Below are 19,400 nucleotides of genomic sequence, written 5' to 3' on the forward strand. Positions count from 1 at the left end.
GCCGCGTTAGGGATCAATTGTTTCCAAATGAATGCAAGTAGAGTTGATGAAGGTTGAAGGATCAACGTAGGCTTGGACAACGGATGGTCGGTTGGTAAAGAGTGTAGCTGTAATGTACGTACCTTACTGCCTGCTGCAAAAAAGCTTGAATGCACCTTTTGGCGTTGAACGTCATGAGGGTGCAGTCAAGGCAGGCGTGAGCGTGATGATTGAGGTGTCAAGGTGCCTATGGAGGTAAGGAAGTCGCGACGGAGCTACGAGTCCGGCACTGATATTATCACTGTTGGCGTCACGTAAAGTTTCATAAGTCACAGTGACACCCCAAGGTTATGTTTTGCTGGTATGTCGTTGACTTGTCAAAGAGTTTCAATGTGTCGCGTAAGGCTCAGGTATAGCACAGGATGAGCTTCCAGAAAATCATTCGGTGAGACGCGGCACTCTCACAGCCTGTATGCAATCAACAAAGCTCCTTCATAGATTCCTACAGCACCGTGGGAGCTCCTTGCGCCACCTCAGGTACCTTAGATTAGGTACCTTCAGCTTGCGACTTTCCCTGCCCTGGTCCCTGCTTACAAGTAAATTGAGGCAGAAAGTCCCACCACCTACCTAAGACGGATAGATCAGGTACGTCTCTTGTTGACTTCGGCGCGGAACATCTGCAGGAGCCGCAAACTTTTCTCGACACAGCAACCGCCACTGCACCCAATTGGACACTGAGAGTCTAGGCACCCACCACCAACCCATGGACACTGGACTGACAGCATTGACCCGTCCACACGCCTGCGGCACGCCACACTTCCAAGGTTGAAGGACGAGCACCTCTCGTCGCTGCTGAGCTCCACACTAAAATTCCCGGCATCTCGAAAAGCGTCGCTCGCGCAGACCACTCACGACCGAACAAACGAGCAGATCCGGTCGCCTTTCGCCAACGCGACAGCTTCGCGGCCTCCCCGAATCTCATGACATAAACATTCTTTTGAGGCCATGCAATAGCGCGCCCACTTCCTCAAAATGGCCGAACCGAATACCCTCGAAGCTTTGCAGGCTTTCCACCGCGACTTAGCTGCCATTCGCGATGGTCGCCCCGAAGGCGTTGACTCCTTGGACAACCCCGTCATCCAAGCTATATTCGAAAGGGAGCTCGAAAAAACATGGCAACGGCCTGCAAGAGACGAGAAGAGCCGTCAGGCTGTCAAGTCAGGTTGGTTTGAAGCTCTATAACTTCCCCGTTCCAATATGATCACTGACACAGCTCCATGCGGCAGGCAAGGTTGTGATCGACGAGGAGGAATACGCCGTCAACGACGAGTTTCAGCAACTGGTACTCAGTCTCGCCGACGAAGCCGAAATAAACGAAATCGATGCTATGCGATGCCTCTTGGATTCCGAGGATGACCCCATCGCAATCGCTCGCCCGCTGCTCGAATGCGCTTTGATCAGGGTCCACCAACAGCGAAGATACACTCTCGACAGCATTCGACTCATGTTCGAGATTGATGCGCTAGACGACGATGAAATTGATCCCGAGATTCTCAATGGTGTGCAGATGTATCTATCCGCGACCGTCTTTCAAAGCCTGCCTGGCGAAACGGCATCTTCACAAAAAAGGCTGATTCCGAAGTGCATGTCGGCGATCCAGGATGTCAGGGCGTGGCTCCAGAAAATTGCCGACAAACTGACGGCTGCGGCCGTACTGATCAATGGCAGAGGTGGTCAGGTGCCCGAGGAGATGGAGACGATTGAGTTCTCCCGCGTCAGCCTTTACCAGCAGCACGAGCTTCTATCAATGATCCTGTGCCGCGCAATCGAAAAGAGGGACGCTGAAGTTGGCGATTTCAAGGCTTTCCTGCAGCTCTTGAGCAACGTGGACAAGTACGACATTCTTCTTGGTAAGTGCAACGAGTCCTGTGAACGAACTGCATTCACTGACGTGGGCTGAAGCGCATTTATTCCCTGCACTGGGTGCGTACATCACACTATATGGCTCGACCGAAGGGGTTTCGAACCTGAGCATGGCGAGACAACTCAACCCAATCATCTGCCCGCAAGCCGATGAGACGACTCCTTGGCGCTTGGTGTATCTTCAAGCAGCTGTCAAGGCTTGGTGGCTATCAGAGTACAGCGGGTGGTACCTAGATGATTCGCTTCTCGGTGGCTTGGAAGGCGTTGATTTGGACAAAGGTGAGCCCCTGATATTCAATTTGCGGACGTCAGCTAAAGAACCGAATAGAGGACAGACAGAGATCCAAGCAATTCTTGGAGGCTTTAAAGGATGGTGCTTTCGACTTCATCCTCTCCATTGCCGCAGATGTCAAGACGCCCGAGTGGGTCGACCCGTCAAGAATAACGATGCGCAACTGGCTTCAACGAAAGGCGCCTCCGCTCATCTCAGACTCAATCACATTCTCAGAGGAGTTCCAGTCGTCTCTGATGCTTCAGCTAGAGGTCTTCGTCGATGCCTTCATTTCTAACCTTCCCGACGTGCTGCGGAAGCTTCGCGTGGAGGAAGACGAGCAGCGTCAGCTCAGCCAGACACACGAACAAGACCTCGACCTGGAGCGCTTCCTGGTCATTATTGCCTACGCGTATGAGGGCCGTCCGGATGCCGCGATGAATTTCTGGTCAGACCCCGATAGCAATCTGGCTGGATTCATGCACTGGGCATCGCGAAGAGCCTCGACGCCGCTAGTGAGCTCGTTTTGTGAAATGCTACAGGCTATTTCGAGCAACGAGGATTGCGCAACGGCCGCGCACGAATTCCTTTTGGACGAAGGCCATCATGCGTCTGGCAAGATGAGGCGGTCACAGTCCCTCACGTGGCACCAGATATTTAGAGAGCTTGTCTTCTTCTCAAACAAGATCAGAGAAAAGGCCCAGACCCCTCAAGCTCCATCAACATACCGGCCTGGCAGACCGACTAGCGACCAAGCTGAGGCCGAGCCGGAATCTACGATGATGTTGCAGTCATATCTGCGGCTCATCACCAAGCTCGCGTCCGAGAGCGAAGCCCCGAGGCAATTCCTTCTCAAGGAGCCTAGCTTCAACCTTGTCGAGATGCTCTTCCAGCTTGCAAGCAGTCCAATTCCTGCGGACTTACGGGCAGGTACTTTTATGGCCTTGCGCGCTCTTATCTCACGGAAAACCCAGGAGGAGGCCAACATCATGTGGCAATGTCTGGAGGCCTGGATGAATGGCGCCTACATTGTGACGCCAAGCCAGCACCGATCGCCCCAGAGCTCTCCGATCGTCTCCATGGACACTGTCAGCGACGATATTTGCCACGGTTTCGACGAACCTCACGCTTTCATCCAGCTGCTGATCGCGCTCATTTCGCCTCCGGAAGACAGCAGCCCCCTCAATGATGGTTTGCCATTCCCCGAGAACCTTGGTTCGGCGAATCGCATGCCGGGCATCGAAGTCTATGTCGATACTGTCATGGGCAAGGTTTTTGCAAACAAGGCCAACGAAGTCAACGATGTCAACCAACTGAGGATGCTTCGTTTGAGCTGCCTCGAATTTGCAGCAACTTGCTTGGCGACATTTAACGAAAACCTCATCATCATCGCCAACGAGACAAACATTCCCATCGATTCGGCAATGGCCGCAACGGATCTGGTAACCTACGTCAAGCTGCACCCCTTTGCCCGAGTCATGGAGTGGATGTTCAACGACAAGGTTATTGCTGCACTGGCCCAGACCATTCATCAAGATGCAGTGGACGTCGGCAACGCAGCGCCCACATCACCCATTATTCTGGGCATCCTTAGAGCTGTAGAAGTGATTTCCAAAGTGTTGGATCTTCAAGCAACTTTCCTTGATCTTGTGCGCCCAATCATCAAGATGCAGTCAAATCACCGACGACCTCCTGTGGCCAACGCCGCATACGCTTCCTTCGAGGACGGCTTGGTCGGCCATCTGAGCTTGGTTGTTGACCTCGGGAACTACTGTGGCCTCGGCCACCCCGAGTTGACCCTTTCTTGCCTGCGACTGCTGCAGAAGTTGACGGCGTCTTTTAAGATCACCTCTGCATGGTCGTCCACACTGGGCCGTAAGAGCCACCGCAACAAAGCCATCGTTGCGTTGGAGGCGAATGGAGAACACGAGGCCATTGCCAGGGCTCTCGCCGCAGAGCTGATGACGCCGCTCGACCTCGCCGGACACGCCGAATCACCTAACTACCTAACCAAGACTTACATACTCGAGTTCTTGTCAAGCTGCTTGGCGGCAAGCCCCAATAAGCCTACCATTGCTCACCTTCTCCTCGGGTTCACCTGCGGCGTTGATAACCTCTCAATAGCGCCAGATGGGACCTTTGCCGCAAGAGATTCGCTCTTTCACAGCATGTTGAGACTTCTTCTCGAGAGCCCACACGGCGATGCCACATGTATGCGTCACTGGCTCATTTCGTTGAAGAGCAGATGTATGCGTATTTTGCGCGTCTTGTGGACGTCACCGCTGTCAGCCCCGTTTGTCATTGACGAGTTGCGGGATAACGATATCTTGTTCCACTTCCTGCTACGCGAGGTGGTTATCCAACCCCAACTCCTATGGGAAGAGCATGAAATCAGCTTGCCTCAGTTCCCACTCACGGAAGGCGGGCCGACATTCATCGACTTCCTGGCCTTGCGCAGCATGAGCTTGGAGTACACATCGATGGAGCTATGCAGCATTTCGCAGAGTCGAATGCCGTCCCTCAAACGACGCATCTTCGAGGCTCTCAACGGCCAAATTGTGGGCGAGAACAACGAGCCCATGCCTATCCCCACGATTTTTGATTTATATGACTTCTCGCTACCAGACGGCATTTGGGACGAGACACTTCCTTCACTACAGTTTTACAAGGATCTGGATCTCAGCTCATGCCTCGAGGAAGATGATCACGGAAATCCCATTTACAACGTCGAACGGGCGAGGGAAATCCTGCAACTCAAGCGTAGTGAACGAAGACATGATGGTGTTGTGCTTACGGCACAAGATTTTGCGACTCTGGAACGGGAAGAGGCGATAATCATTGACTACCTCATCTTCTCCAATCGGCAAAAGCGGATAGCATCGCAAAGTCTGGGTGTCCTCAAGACCTGGACAAGCCTGCTTCTCGTCATGGTTGCATCAAACGAGTTCAAGGGTACCACCGAAGCGTCTTTCTACCTACAAGCGCTACAAGCCATCCTGCCGGGTTTGGAGGCTTCCGCGTTTGAGCGGCCGGAGGAGGCCATGGAGCTTGCTAAATTGGCCAGGGTGCTTCTTTTCAGACTTGATTTGACTGCGAAGCCTTCGCTTGACCGTGAGAGCCAGGCGATTGGCAGCCTGGTCAGCGACAAGCTTTACCAGCTGTTCCAAATTTGCCTGCAAGCCATCGGCAAGTGGACCGGTTCCTCAGATCTCAGAGCAGTGTACTACAGCATATGCTACCGGTACCTGACGGGTATGGTAGACCAAGGACTCCTCGTTGCCGGCCGCCAAAAGACGAACAAGACGATTCAGATGTACGGAGAGAGGCTCATAAACGTCATTTGCGACGATGCGTACGGCAGCGACGCCGCATGCCAAACGGCTGCCTTTATCCTACTCAACGCGTTGGTCAATCTCGGACGACAGGAAGATGACCAGCACATTGTCGAAACACTCAACCGGCTCAATTTTATCGGAATTCTCGTTGATTCACTGCGGACCATTCTGCAAGACTGGAACGAGATCATTCACACGAGCAACACGGCGCAAGAGACGTACATCGCCGCAAAGTTTGCGCTGCTCCTGCAGCTCGCCCAAACAAAGTCCGGTGCCAAGTACATTTTGCACGCAAATCTCTTCCGATCCATCGAGGCGTCGGGTCTGTTTGCCGCGGACCCAGAGCTGCAGATTGATCCGACGAACCCCAAGGCCCTGGAGAAGCACTACGAGCTCCTCGCAAAAGTCACGCAGGTTGTTGGCGCGGCCATTGTCAGCCGCGGCTCGAGCAACGTACTACAGGGCCGGAGGTTCCTGACGGAGCATCGCATGTTGGTGACGCACACTCTCAAGCGCAGCGCTGGTATTGGTACCGTTGAGGGACAGGGCGCGTTGGAGGAGAATATTGAGGAGTTGGCTGAGGGCTTCATGATCTTGATTGCCGCGACCGGCTTCCTGGAGGTAAAGAATCTTGCCTATTCGCCCCCGAGTTTTCATGACACAGTTTGCTGACATATCAACAGTTTGAAAATGAGGTGATGCCGGAGCCAAAAAAGCAGGGTCCCGTCCTGTTCACCTAAGAAGAACCAGGTCTGAGCCGCAACGGACGGTGTATGAGGCGTGATCAGTGGAAGAATATCAGAGACGCAAAGACAGAAAAAAAAAAGACTTGAAGATCAATGTGGATGTCATCTGTGCATAGAACCAGGCGTTCGGGAAGAAGGTCCAAAGGGTCGGAAAGGAAATGGGACACTTTTGGCCGTAGTGTCATACCTAGTCTCGTCGGGAAAAAACATATTCCCCGAGGAAAGCATGTTTGAATAAAGAGTCGTGATGAGTGTAGAACTTTTGCACATGAAATTCGCTGCCCCCTAACCTGACTCGACGTTGAGTCTCACGTGGATCATATCATCATAGTGCTCAAGTCGTCACCGTGCTCAAACAGTCATGAGTATCCGTAGTCACGGAAATGGCTGAAATGGGTTGTCATTTCGCTTCTGCTGTCCTTGTCCCTGAACAGATGCTAGGGCTCCTCCGCTCGCCCTCCATGAGCGCAATGCTGGTTGAACGGGTATCACAAGAAATCAATGACCTGGCCCTCCCGATCCCCCCCCCAAACGCACTGTAAATGCTTGAAACCACGCAATCCTATGCCCCCGCCTTCCCGTGTGTTCGCCAGAATGGATGTACTGCCCGTGACTCGAAGACGGTCCTGGGGCCCGAAAAGAATAAGTAATGTTAAAAAAAAAGTCATCAGGCTCGCTGTTTCCCCTTGCGGCTTGCTGTCATCAGCTTGAGCTCCAGAGGCCAGAAGCCCTTGGTCTTGCTTGTGTACTCGCTTCGGTCTTTGGTCTCGACTTTTTGTCGGCAGATTGGGCACTTGTTCTTGGTGGCGTCAACGTTCAGAGCAGAATGGAGGCACTCGGAGCAGAACAGGTGGCCTGGTAAGTATTAGTACGATGTCCCATGGGATTAGCGCAGGTTCAGACATACCACAGTGTGTTACTGTTAGCGCAGTGACATCGTCCATGCAGATGACACACTGGAAGGCTGAGATTTTGACCCTGTTATCTTCCTTGGGCACTTTCACCTCCTCTGGCGCCTCATTAGGGGCCGCCAGATCAATGATGTCCTCATCCTTCTCCTTTCCCTTCTTCGATTCTTCGTTTTTCTCGGCAAAGGGATCGTCGTCTATGACTAGGGTGTTGGGCGTCGTCTGGGGGCGCGTGGCCTGGGGCTGTGAAGTCCGCCGCCTTTTCGGAGCGGCAGACCCTAGAGACGGTGCAGAGGACGGCGCCGCTCTCTTTCGCGATGTGGGTGCTGCGATCTCTTCCGGTTCGGGATCGTGGTCGGAACTGAGTATGGTGGAGGCTCTCCGGCGCGTCTGTACAGGCATCGTGGCTGGTGCTTGTTCGTCGTCTGAGCTTACGAAAAGCGACTCTTCCTCCTCAGTCTCGAAGAAAGTAAGATTTCCCGTCGGGGCCGTCGGTGCTCTTCCTACAGGTGGCGCAGCGGTTGTGTTGTTCCCACTGTCCCTGGCGAAGAGGCGATTTGGTCGCAGAGCCGTGTCGGGAGGACAGCGGCGGGGAGGGTTTGGTAGGTTCGAGGGCTGGCTCGGTCGCAGGTTGCCCGAAAAGGACTGGTTTTGTTGAGGGTAAGAGGATGGCGAGGAGAAGTTCCCATCGACCAGTGCCGAAAGGTACTCGTCACTGTTCTGGTCGTGGCCGGGCGTCTGCGGGGCGGCGTTAGGGAAAGGCGCTGTCGCGTCGAACTGTGAGAAATCCAGGTTGGCGGCAAAGTCAGAAAAAGAGGGCAAAGCCTGCAGGTGCTGGGTGTTGTCTGGTGTTAATATGCCCCAAGGGTTGACGGCGTGGTTGCGAGACCGCTGTTGTTGCTGCTGTTGCTGAGTACCAGTGGCGTTTGGAGACGCTGAAGTTGTAGCCTCTATGGGCTCTGAATCGTCGTCGAGCTCGATGGGTGCCTGACTGCTGCCGCCTCGTGCAGCACCCCGGTCCGGGCCTGAGAGGTGATTCACGGATTGACCTGAGGCAGTTCGTGTCGTCTGTGGCAGAGGAGGCGTAGGTAAAAACGGGATGAGGCCCGGCATAGGAGGAATGAGGAAGCGCCTGTCGCCTGCAGCGCAAAAGGGAACAATGTACAAAGTCAGAGACAAGACGTTTGGGGATCCCAAGAAAGGCAATGATTGATAGACGATGTGCAAAGGGAACAAGAAGGCAGCTAGTTACCTGACAGGTATCCACTGAAAGGAGAATGGAGGTCGGCAAAGGGGTTCTTCGCCATGTCGACGTGACGAAGGGAGAGTGGTGGAGGGGAGCGAAGAAGGCGGGATGACGGCTGGACGTCCTTGCTAGTGTCGTCAGGTCGTTTCGGGGTTTAGGCGTCGGTTCGGCGATTGAATTGTTGCTGGCCAGTGGCAGTGGACTGTGGTGGACGGGCAATTACTCCGCGACCTGAACGTTTTGAATGACAGCGGCAACTGCGGCCGTGGGTGAATCAGGTCAGCAGCCCAGTTTCTCTTGCAGGTGCACTGGTGGCGACGGGACGGGGCACTTGGGTTCTTCCAGGTTCGCAATGCACTTACTCATGGGCCAACCTGCACTATTTGTCTTGATCCGCCAAGGTCAAGATATGAGAAAAACGAGAAAAATCAACATGATCATGGATCAGAGTGTGTACACTAGGCACGAATATGTAGCTGCCTCGGGATTCCCGATTGCGTCAAGTGGCAGACGCAGCGCTCGGGTCGTCAGAGGACAGAGAAGAAAACGCGACTCGAATAAGAAAAGAAACGACTTAGGTGGCCCTCCCCTTTTGTGCCTGCCTTCTGCTTTGGGATCTAGGCCGGTCCCGGTGTCGCACAAGACGGCTACATGCAGCAGCCAGTCACCCAGTGTTGGGCAGCTCTCTCACACAGCGTCTTCATTCATTGGTGTGATACGTCGTTGAGCAGAGACCCAGGTTCCAAGCTGAATGAGAGCCTGAGACTGGTGCGGCAAGCGCGACACAACACACAGGCCGCCATGCCGCCATTTGAACCGGGCATCACCGACCCCAATTCTGTCCCACCGACATGAGGTCGAGGTGGCCGCAACACGGCAGAGGCGCCCAGTGTTTGCGTCTTCAGTCCCAATAGTGAGCATAACGGAGGACCCATGCCTCGTCCATTTGACAAGATAATAGCATCGTGAAATGGATGCGCGTCTTCCCAACATTACCTATTAGGTAAAGAACAATAGCAAGCCCCCGTTTCAAGAATTGTAACTGCCGGAGCGGGCCGGAGGAAGTCGACCCACAGTGCCGATTAAAGTGGGGTCCACGGGCGGCGACTGCCCTCGGAATCCGACAATTTGGTACGGATACCTACCTTGGGTAAGTACCTACGTAAGAATATGACCTGACTACCTACAATACTTCACGAAGATAAGGTGCCTACCTCATGCAAATTGTTGCGATGACCCACATTGAACAGCAGGTATCTAAATCAACGCAGAAATCCAGACAATGTGTTCAATGATGTATGACTACAGTTGCCCTTGCGCTATTACGACTTGATGTGCCAAAGCATGGAGGTCAGGTGCTCCAGCCGCACGAGGATCTTGATTAGCTCTGGGCTGGTGGGAAATTCAGCAGATGGTTGGGTTGCATACCTACCTTAGGTAGACAGCGTTCGTAAGTAAGGTAGATGAGACATGAAAACATCTGAAAAGAGCCCTGCTAAAGAGAAGTGAAAGGAGACTACAAAGATAAATCGGCATTCCGAGATACAGTACCTCAAAGAATACTTTCTTTCAAGATCACTTCCCAAGGCCCAAGCATGCGGGAGACCCTGAAAGCTCTCAAGGTAAAGGTGGGGGCGACCAGGTGAGGTGAGCAAAGCAGGCAATCCCAACGATGCCGATTGGCTGTCATCCTTGCACCAGCACATGGACCCAAGCTAACGCGCCCCTCTTCCACCCCCTATCGCGACGCCTATCGAAATGGTGACGGCAACTTTCGATTTTTCGGCTTGTATTCTTGTTCGTCGCTCATTCAGCGTCGCATCTCTCAGCTTCCGCGCATCCTCTACTTCGCATCCAGGTCATGCTGCGCGACCACACATCAACAATACGCATTTAATACGCACCCGAACCCGAACCCGCTGCGGCATGCTGCAAGGCCGATTCAGCCATGGTTGAGATTGCAAACCATGTCCTGAGGAGTTCGACTGCGAGCTTCGTCCGCCTAGCTCGACACCATGCTTCCCGTCGCCTAGCATGGCGCTCTCACGTCCGGTGGCAATCCGCAATCGCCACAGATGCCTCCAAAACAGAAGGCATCGCAGAATCACAGCAAAGCCTAGCTGGTATGAACATGCGCCTGCCTAGATGTTTGCCTGGTCATTCGCTAACAGCCACAGTACCGTCGCAAGCGCGCTTCAACGATATTGGTGTCCAGCACCTCAGCGCCCATGTGTATAAACAGCTCTTCCCCGATGGAAACCCCCCGCCGCCTTCAGAGCTCGTCGAACTATCCAAAGACCACTTGCGCCGACACGATTTGCTCGGCAAGAACACGGACAACAGCGACCCCATTGCCTTCGATCTACCAGAGCTCCAGGGACGCACACTGGACGAGCATTTCCACAAGCTAGCCGTCGACTCTGCCGAGCCATACCTCTCCTTTGCCAAACAGTTTGCGAGGGCGAGTGCACCACCAAAACCTCGGAAATGGGTTCGCCGAAGTGGCTGGACCAAATACTACCCCGATGGCCGAACCAAGGCGGTCGATGCGCCAGACGAATCAATGCTCTGTTTTGATACCGAAGTCATGTGGAAGGAAAGTTCGTTTGCGGTCATGGCCTGCGCCTCGAGCCCGACGGCATGGTACGCCTGGCTATCCCCTTGGCTCCTGGGCGAATCCGAGTCTGATCGGCACCTGATACCATTTGGCGATCCGACCAAGGAGCGTATAATAGTAGGACACAATGTTGGATATGACAGGGCGAGGATATTGGAAGAGTACGACGTGAAGCAGACTCGAAACTCTTTTTTGGACACCATGTCGCTTCACGTCGCTGTGAACGGCATGTGCTCGCAGCAGAGACCGACGTGGATGAAGCACAAAAAGAGTAGAGAATTACGAGACAAAATCGCGAGCGAAACAGACGACGTGCAGCTCGCGGAGCTTCTAGGCAACAGTGCTTTGCGGCAAGAGGAGGAGGAGTTGTGGGTGGAACGAAGCTCGGTCAACTCTCTCCGCGACGTGGCCAAATTCCACCTCGACGTTACCATTGATAAGGCCGTTCGCGACGAATTCGGCTCCCTCGACCGGGATGGCGTTTTGAGCAAATTGGACAATCTCCTCGACTACTGCGCTGCAGACGTAGCCATCACTCATAGAGTGTATCAGATTGTGTTTCCAAACTTCTTGGACACTTGCCCTCATCCCGTCAGCTTCGCAGCGTTGCGACATCTTTCATCCGTCATCCTGCCTGTCAACAAAACATGGGACGCCTACATTCACAATGCCGAGGCTACTTACCGAGAGCTCTCTGATGCCGTACAAGAGCGTCTGATTGGACTTACTGAGCAGGCTCTTGCAATCAAGGACGACCCCGAGAAATGGGGAAACGATCCATGGCTGAAGCAGCTGGACTGGTCCGGCCAGGAGATCAAGATGGTTAAAGGGAAGAAGAAGAATGACCCCCCGCGACCAGCCGCGAGACAAAAAAAGCCGGGCATGCCGAAGTGGTATAAGGACTTGTTCCCGAAGAGCGATGCGCCTATTGCCGTCTCCGTGCGCACCCGCATCGCGCCTATTCTACTAAAGCTCTCGTGGGATAACCACCCACTTTTCTGGTCGGACAAGTACGGCTGGACGTTCAGAGTGGCATATAACGAAGCAGAGGCATACGAGCAGAAGCAAATGATCGAGTGCGATTTCTCCGACTCTGACACCGATGCGGCACTACTCAAAGAAGAGGGCATCTTTTTCAAGCTCCCCCACAAGGACGGGCCCACAGCACGATGTGTCAACCCGATGGCCAAGAGCTATCTCTCCTACTTTGAGAAGGGCACCTTGTCGTCAAAGTATGCGTACGCGAAGGAGGCACTGGAGATGAATGCGTCGTGTTCGTACTGGATTAGCGCTCGCGATCGCATCAGGTCACAGATGGTGGTGTACGAAGACGACCTTTCAGTCAACGACGAGAAGACGAGTTCCAAGGAGAAGAGCCCCGAGGAGGTCCAGGGCTACATCTTGCCCCAGATAATACCCATGGGCACCATTACAAGACGAGCCGTGGAGAACACATGGCTCACGGCAAGTAACGCGAAGAAGAACAGAGTCGGATCGGAGCTCAAGTCGATGGTAAAAGCACCGCCGGGCTACTGCTTCGTCGGTGCCGATGTTGACTCCGAAGAGCTGTGGATTGCAAGTCTGGTCGGAGACGCTACGTTCAAACTACACGGTGGTAATGCCATTGGGTTCATGACTCTTGAGGGCACAAAGGCCGCCGGCACGGACCTCCACTCGCGAACAGCAGGCATTCTCGGCATCACGAGGAACGACGCCAAGGTCTTCAACTATGGTCGTATCTACGGTGCGGGGCTCAAGTTTGCCGGCCAATTGTTGAGACAATTCAATCCCAACCTGTCCGAGCAGGAGACAAACGCTACTGCGTCTAAATTGTACGCCACGACCAAGGGTACCAAAACCAACAGAGCCGTACTCAGCAAGCGGCCGTTCTGGCGTGGCGGGACTGAGTCGTTCTTGTTCAATAAGCTAGAGGAGTTCGCGGCCCAGGAGCGGCCACGGACGTTCGTCCTGGGGGCTGGCATCACGGAGGCGTTGATGCGCAGATTCATCAACCAGAACGGTTACTTGACGTCGCGCATCAACTGGGCCGTACAGTCATCTGGTGTCGACTACCTCCATCTGCTCATCGTTAGCATGGACTATCTTACTCGGCGGTTCAATATCGATGCCCGTCTCGCCATCACCGTTCACGATGAAATTCGATACCTAGTCAAAAACCATGACAAGTATCGTGCGGCGATGGCGCTACAGGTAGCCAATGTCTGGACCAGAGCCATGTTTTCCCAGCAAGTGGGCATCCACGACCTGCCGCAGTCGGTGGCTTACTTCTCTGCCATTGACATTGACCACGTTCTTCGCAAGGAGGTCGACATGGACTGCATCACGCCGAGCCACAAGACGCCGATCCCTCACGGAGAGAGTCTCGACATCACCACGCTACTGTCCAAGGGAGCCGAGGCCCGCCTCGATCCCGCCATCGTGCCCGACGCCTCGCACGCGCCCAAGTTTGACGGTATCAAGTATACGCCTCGCACGCCCGTCATGGATACCCTCGAGGACAGGACGACGGCCGACCCCTTCTTCCTCAAGGCGCAAATCGCCAGCAACGAGGTGGAGTTGAGCCAGGTGCTCAAGGACAGGAGAACAGCGCTCAAGGCGCAGGAGGAGAAGATGCCCAAGCTTCCCAGGGCCAAGAAGGAGCGCAGCGTGTTGCCGTACCACTCGGACGCGAAGCTCGTCCCGACGATGACGGTGTCGGACGCGATTGGAAACAGGTTTTCACGGTACGATGGTAAGAGCAAGTGGACGACGTGGCAGAAGGAGAAGGGCGTGGGCCGGTCGGGTCCTAGCTCTAGTTATAATGTACGATGAATGAGGTGGTGGTGATGGTGATGTACGATGTTTGTAAATGCCTGGACGGCACACTGTCTACTATGTATTACCCCGAAAACTGGTGGTCTAAAAGTTGGGAGCTCGGTTGATTGAGGAGCAGCGAGTTTGCGCTTCTTGGGTTGGGCCAGGCGTTTTAGTTGTACATGGAGGGACGGCAACATTTCTGTTTGCGATGTCTGATACCAATCATACTTGAAGATTTATCCCACAGAATCCTTGAGAAGTGCAAGAAATTAGGTCTCTAAGCCAAGTAAGATGTCTTGATACCAATCATGTAGACGTCATGCAAGCTCTTCTGGGTTTCTAGACGCCCGCAATGCCGTCAACGTTTGTGGCGAAAGCCGCCTGGCTGGAGAAGGGTCGTTGAACACCACGTGTGCGCCTCTCAGCCCTTGAAAATGATGGAATTTCTCATCAAGGGCGGGCAAAACCCGCAACTTGGGTATGCAATAAGTTGGTTCGCCTGGAGAGGGCGTCATGATGTTGAGCCGGGAATGGCCTTTCCTACTTCCCGAGTGGGCAGACCACCCGGCTCTTATGCATGCCGGCACCTCCAAGGTCTTGAGTCATAGATGGTCATGCGAAGTCAGTATATGGTTCTCCAGTAAGGAGAGAGTGGAGGATCGTTGCAATATTTGCATCGGACAGCCGTGACTACTTTAATCAAGCGTCGCCCTTCACCGAGTCGCCAAGTGGGCGGATGGCATCGAAATTCCTCTTCACATACAACCTCGATGCTGCTGTGCTCCAACATGCATAAAAGGATGCAGATGACAAGGGGGGCAAGATTCTACCGCGATTGGGGATTCGATGCTTGGGAGGCCAGAAATGTGGCCACTCTCACATCGCAGTGAGAATATGTATAGTGAATTAGTTCTTCGGCATTAGAGTAGTTGTTCAAAAACTACTAGGGTACTGACGGAAAAATTCACCTTCAACCTCGGGTACTTTACCATCTGACGTGAAGCCATTCCTAGCTAACAATCGCAGCATTTCGACCCCAATGTCACCTAACCCATTCGCTGAAAACCCACCGCAGACGACAACAAGCTCCTACTATGAGTCAGGAGTACAGATTTTCACGCGCTCTGGGTTAGCTTCGCAGAGACCGGACGGCGATTGGGGCGATGAATATTGGCATGCTATCGAGGAACCACCGGGAGAGGAGGTCGTAGATGATCAGTTGTAAAGAAACAGACCAGCAATTTGCCCCCAGGTTGCATTCTAATTCTGACTCCTGGCTGCCACTTCTGGTAGTCAAGTGAGGATACTCGCCCTCAGGGATGACAGCCGGCATCTCAATTCTCAGTCCACCCTCGGCCATTCGCCAGTCCTTGGCTACCCTTCTTAGCCAAGTACAACGATCTGGTCTCATGTAATTCCTGCATACTGAACCCCTGAAATGCTGCCTAACGCGATAACATCCTTCTAAGACGCGCGAGGCAACCGCGTCAGTCAAAGTGGTTGCGTCCATGGGTAGACAGCGCGCTCATGGAGCGATATCACGTGGCTAGTCGACCACCTCGTCGCTCAAAGTCCTCCCGCGTTGTCGGAATAGTCTTTGTCAAGAGAAAGGGCGGTGTTTTAGGCGATAAAGTATGAATAAGAGTAAAAGATCCCTCTCACCTCTTCGTCATATCGCCCTCCGCTGTCATTCACCTCTTCCCTCCCGCCACCCAAGTACGCACAGCTTAGTTCCCCCCCCTATAAAGATCGAGTTTCTTGGCATCTCGCATTGAAGATGGTATCCGCCCAGGAACCTCAGCTTAAGTACTGCAACCAAGCCGGCTGCCACTGGGACCAGAAGATAGACACCGATACCCTCCGTACGCACATGGGGAAGAAGCATGGTCGTGTGGACTTGGTCGCACACTGCAACATCCTCTTGAAGGAAGGGAACGACATCGAGAATCATAAAAAGAACTGTTGCGTCCACAGAGCTGCCGTGGTCCGCGAGAGACAGAAGAGGACCACCGAGTCTACGCTCGACAAGTCTTGAATAGGTGAGATACTCTCCTTGCAAGCAAAAAAAAAAAAAAAAACAAGGCTCAAACTATCTGAAAAGACGTCAAAGGCAGAAGAAAAAAATGGTAGCAACGAAGAAACGGATAAATTCTGAGAGATGAGGGAAGTAGGGGGTTTCGCCCGAGAGACATAGGAGAGTGTACCAAGAAAAGGCGAAAAATTGAACCATCGAAGAGGCTTCAGAGGCTGGTTGCCTTTAGGTATGTTGAAGAGCTTGTACTTCGTTTTCGAAGATCCTAGATAGTTACACACATAACAAATTGATCCCTGGGTACTCCATTATGCTCACTTTTTGCAAACCGCATACATAAATATACACGTCGGTAGAGCCAGCTGGGCAACCGGTGGGTTGTCAACGTACCCAACTGAGTTGAGTGAAGGCTCTTGTAGAACCCCTTGCCACCTTTATTGAATACTGAACTCAATGATTCACGATTTAATTTCGCCAGCAATCATGATACTCTTCGCATAAGGTAAGCAGCTTTGGGGAAGAAAGTGACGATTAACAACTTTGATGTGCTCAAGTCTCTCGTCTAACTGCGAGACATCCGCAGAATCAAATAAGCCCCTTGGCGGCCTCACGAAAGCGACGAACATGGGAGAAAATGCGGCTACAGGAGAATGGAAAATGACATTATTGATGAAGGTACTTAGGCTTGGTCACCTTGGTACTCCTCGTCCTCCGGCCGGCCTTCCCAATAATCCTCATCACCTTCCAAAACCGACTGTAGCAAAGTCCGCCAACTCGTAGCTCATCTCACCAAAAGTATCGAACATAACTTGTTCCGGGATGGCTGTCGGGAGCTATCCCAGGTACGTGGAGCAAACAAAGAGAAACCCAAAGCAGAGTAGTGGCGCATATCGAGGAAGCACCAAACCCTGGCGCCTAGCTGGCTCGATCGAGCCCCTGAAAAGATGATGTTACTATCCGTACCGTCTTCACCGTCGTAGAGAGCGACGTTGTGTGCCCAAGCACGAACCATGAATCTCTGAATCTGCCCCACGTCGCCGTGGGAAAGATAGAGGGTCGCTCCCGGTGCATTACCATTTGCCTCCGGAACCAATTCGTCCAACACCTTCGCGATTGCCTCTGAATCGAGATTGATCTCGCAGAATGTGGTAGATGAAAGTTTCAGATTCCCATACTCATATGAGATGATACTCATGGGATGTTGCCACCCCTCTCTGTAGTAGCGCAACATTGCCAAAGACAACCACATAGCGCCACTCTGGATGACATCGTTCGGCACATGTGTGGAATGACGCTGGAAAAGGCCATTGAAGGACTCTTCGTCATCAAAAGACTTAGATATAATCTGGACGAAAATATCCGAACTTTGGGACACGAGTACAATGGCCGCAATTTCAATCTTTGCGGACCGCACCGTGGCGGGGGTATCCGCCGTGATGCAGCTCAGAAAGTAGGCCACTGACAAATCATTCCTCGTGATCTGCTGGGGGCGAATGATCTTTCCTGTCTGATCTTTATTGAGATGCATCTTGACTTCGTCCTCATCGTAGCAGATGTACACAAGAACATAAAGCCGCCGAATAGCCTCAGCGAACGCCGACTCGTTTGGACACAATCCCGAAGACGGTTGAGCTCGATCTGAGGGCATTCATACATCACATTGATGATGAAGAGCGGAAGATGAATCTCTTCGAATTCCCTTTCAGCTTCCGCGCCAAGTATGTCCTCCAGTGCCATCTGAACGTGGATGGTTCTGTCCGCCTGCTCCACCTCCTTATTGAAGGCGAAACTTACTTGGACCAGCATCCTGGCTCTCGACAGCGGCGCTGTTGTCCTGACCACAAACGAAGTCTCCTTGTCAAAAACATAGTTTGTCTCATTCCTGAGAAGAACCAAATGATGCGCGTCCTTGGCAACGTCTGACGATCTTCCCGACAAATCGGGGAGTCGGATCGATCCCCTCTCCTCGGCTAGGTCCTCTTCGACCATGTGCTTATGAATGGCCACTTGAACCCTTTTGATTAGAAGATGCCGATACAATTCGGATCCTTCGTCACGGAAGAACACTGTTCTCCTCGTCCTGTGCACCGACGGTCCCAGGTCCCGAATCATTGCATAGTTTGGAGCAATAGCCTCAATCCCAGCGCCTGGGAACTCTTCATCGGTTGCGTCGTATGAAATCCATCTCAAATTTGACAGACTCGGCAAATTCGCCGGCTGCGTCAATAGAAAAATCGTAATGGGAATATCCGATTTATTGGTTGAAACGGCGAGCATCCTGCCTAACTCTTTGTCAACGGGGGCAGATGATGACCAGACGATGCGCAAAATAGTCGAATCCTCAGTTCTCAGGAGAAGGGACAACTTGACCAGCGAGATAGCATAGTCGACACTGTTGGAATGGTCGGCATCGATGATGACTAGTTTGTATCTGAAATCAAAGTTGGAGGCCAATCCGATGCCGCCGTATCTTGAAACCACGGGTCTCATTTCCTCTGTATATCAAGCACTTCTCATTCTCTCTCTCCCCCTCTCTCTCTCTAGCATCTATAGGATGACATGCGAATCGACAAGGTACCTAGAGAAGAGATCATACGGGCCGCTAGCTCTCATGCCTGTGGTGTGCAAGATCAAGGCCATGCGACTACCTTCGTTGTTCGGGGGAGGGGACTGCACGTGAGCGACCGAAAATCTTTCGTCGCTCCCATACCATCTTTAGAGTCTTTGAATCTCGTTCATCCATTCCGCCGGTAGTTCAAGGCTCGGCGTCGCTATTGTGCCGTCGTGCTCTGGTGTTCTGGCACTTGGGGATGCCCTAATTGAAGTACGTTAGTGGAGTGACGAAGACGCAGGGGTTTGGGGCAAGGTACCTAACGTGTGGGAGTGAAATGGTACGGAATCCTACTGACCTTTTTCGGTTTGGTGCAGGATATAAGGTAGACAGGAATCGAAGGTAAGGTAAGTACCAGGATCCTAGAGGTGGATACTTCCCTTTGGATGCCTCAGTCGATGGGAGGACGCGGGGGCCTGAATTATCTGCTCTTGCTGTCCCACCCGTAGGGCTGGGTGGAGGAAGGCACCCGGGCCCGATACTTCCTTCCGTTGTTCATGCTCCAGGGTGGCAGAAGTGTGTACACCATGCAACACTTGAGTCTCTTAGGCAATAGTGTGCGTTGCATGTAAATATTTAACTTCAAGTAAGGTAGCTAGACTTTGAAAGGGATGCAAGTCAGCGCAGAGCATTGACAGGGATCTGCACTGCCGGCATGTTCGTCGGATCGGCCCGTTCCTCTTGAGCTTAATTTCAACGGCTAGACGCTAGTCGGACTTTGTCGGCAGCACGACATGTACTGTCTCGTCACATCAGACGACACAAGTGATATATCCAGTAACAGAGTGACGTACTCACGGCGGTAAAGATCATTTGTATCACTGTCTTCGATCCCGGTCAGATACTAGGAGGAGCTGGCTCATGGTCGTTGCAGCCAACTGACACGGTGGCGAACGTCAATCAGACGGCGGGGCC

The 19,400-nt window shown here is 53.0% G+C and overlaps 4 protein-coding genes across 4 annotated transcripts; 2 read left to right on the forward strand and 2 right to left on the reverse strand.

Moving 5' to 3' along the window:
• Positions 1–1,011: 1,011 nt before the first annotated feature.
• BDP55DRAFT_554124 (nucleoporin Nup186/Nup192/Nup205) lies at positions 1,012–6,248 on the forward strand (the record flags this gene model as incomplete). The annotated part of the gene is made up of 5 exons (XM_060569363.1): positions 1,012–1,201; positions 1,266–1,889; positions 1,942–2,181; positions 2,231–6,129; positions 6,192–6,248. 5 exons carry the CDS (start codon positions 1,012–1,014, stop codon positions 6,246–6,248), a joined length of 5,010 nt encoding a protein of 1,669 aa, XP_060428479.1.
• A 673-nt stretch (positions 6,249–6,921) lies between these two features.
• On the reverse strand, positions 6,922–8,275 carry BDP55DRAFT_554165 (uncharacterized protein; the record flags this gene model as incomplete). Its single annotated transcript, XM_060569370.1, has 2 exons — positions 6,922–7,109; positions 7,162–8,275. The coding sequence occupies 2 exons, from the start codon at positions 8,273–8,275 to the stop codon at positions 6,922–6,924; spliced, it is 1,302 nt and encodes a 433-aa protein (XP_060428480.1).
• A 2,081-nt stretch (positions 8,276–10,356) lies between these two features.
• BDP55DRAFT_729508 (DNA polymerase family A) lies at positions 10,357–13,857 on the forward strand (the record flags this gene model as incomplete). The annotated part of the gene is made up of 2 exons (XM_060579577.1): positions 10,357–10,531; positions 10,586–13,857. The coding sequence occupies 2 exons, from the start codon at positions 10,357–10,359 to the stop codon at positions 13,855–13,857; spliced, it is 3,447 nt and encodes a 1,148-aa protein (XP_060428481.1).
• A 2,696-nt stretch (positions 13,858–16,553) lies between these two features.
• On the reverse strand, positions 16,554–18,364 carry BDP55DRAFT_632927 (uncharacterized protein; the record flags this gene model as incomplete). Its single annotated transcript, XM_060572485.1, has 4 exons — positions 16,554–16,628; positions 16,665–17,512; positions 17,669–17,700; positions 17,721–18,364. 4 exons carry the CDS (start codon positions 18,362–18,364, stop codon positions 16,554–16,556), a joined length of 1,599 nt encoding a protein of 532 aa, XP_060428482.1.
• Positions 18,365–19,400: the final 1,036 nt, after the last annotated feature.

The sequence above is a fragment of the Colletotrichum godetiae genome, assembly GCF_030913485.1.
Source record: "Colletotrichum godetiae strain CBS 193.32 chromosome Unknown BDP55scaffold_25, whole genome shotgun sequence".
Lineage (NCBI taxonomy): Eukaryota > Fungi > Ascomycota > Sordariomycetes > Glomerellales > Glomerellaceae > Colletotrichum > Colletotrichum godetiae.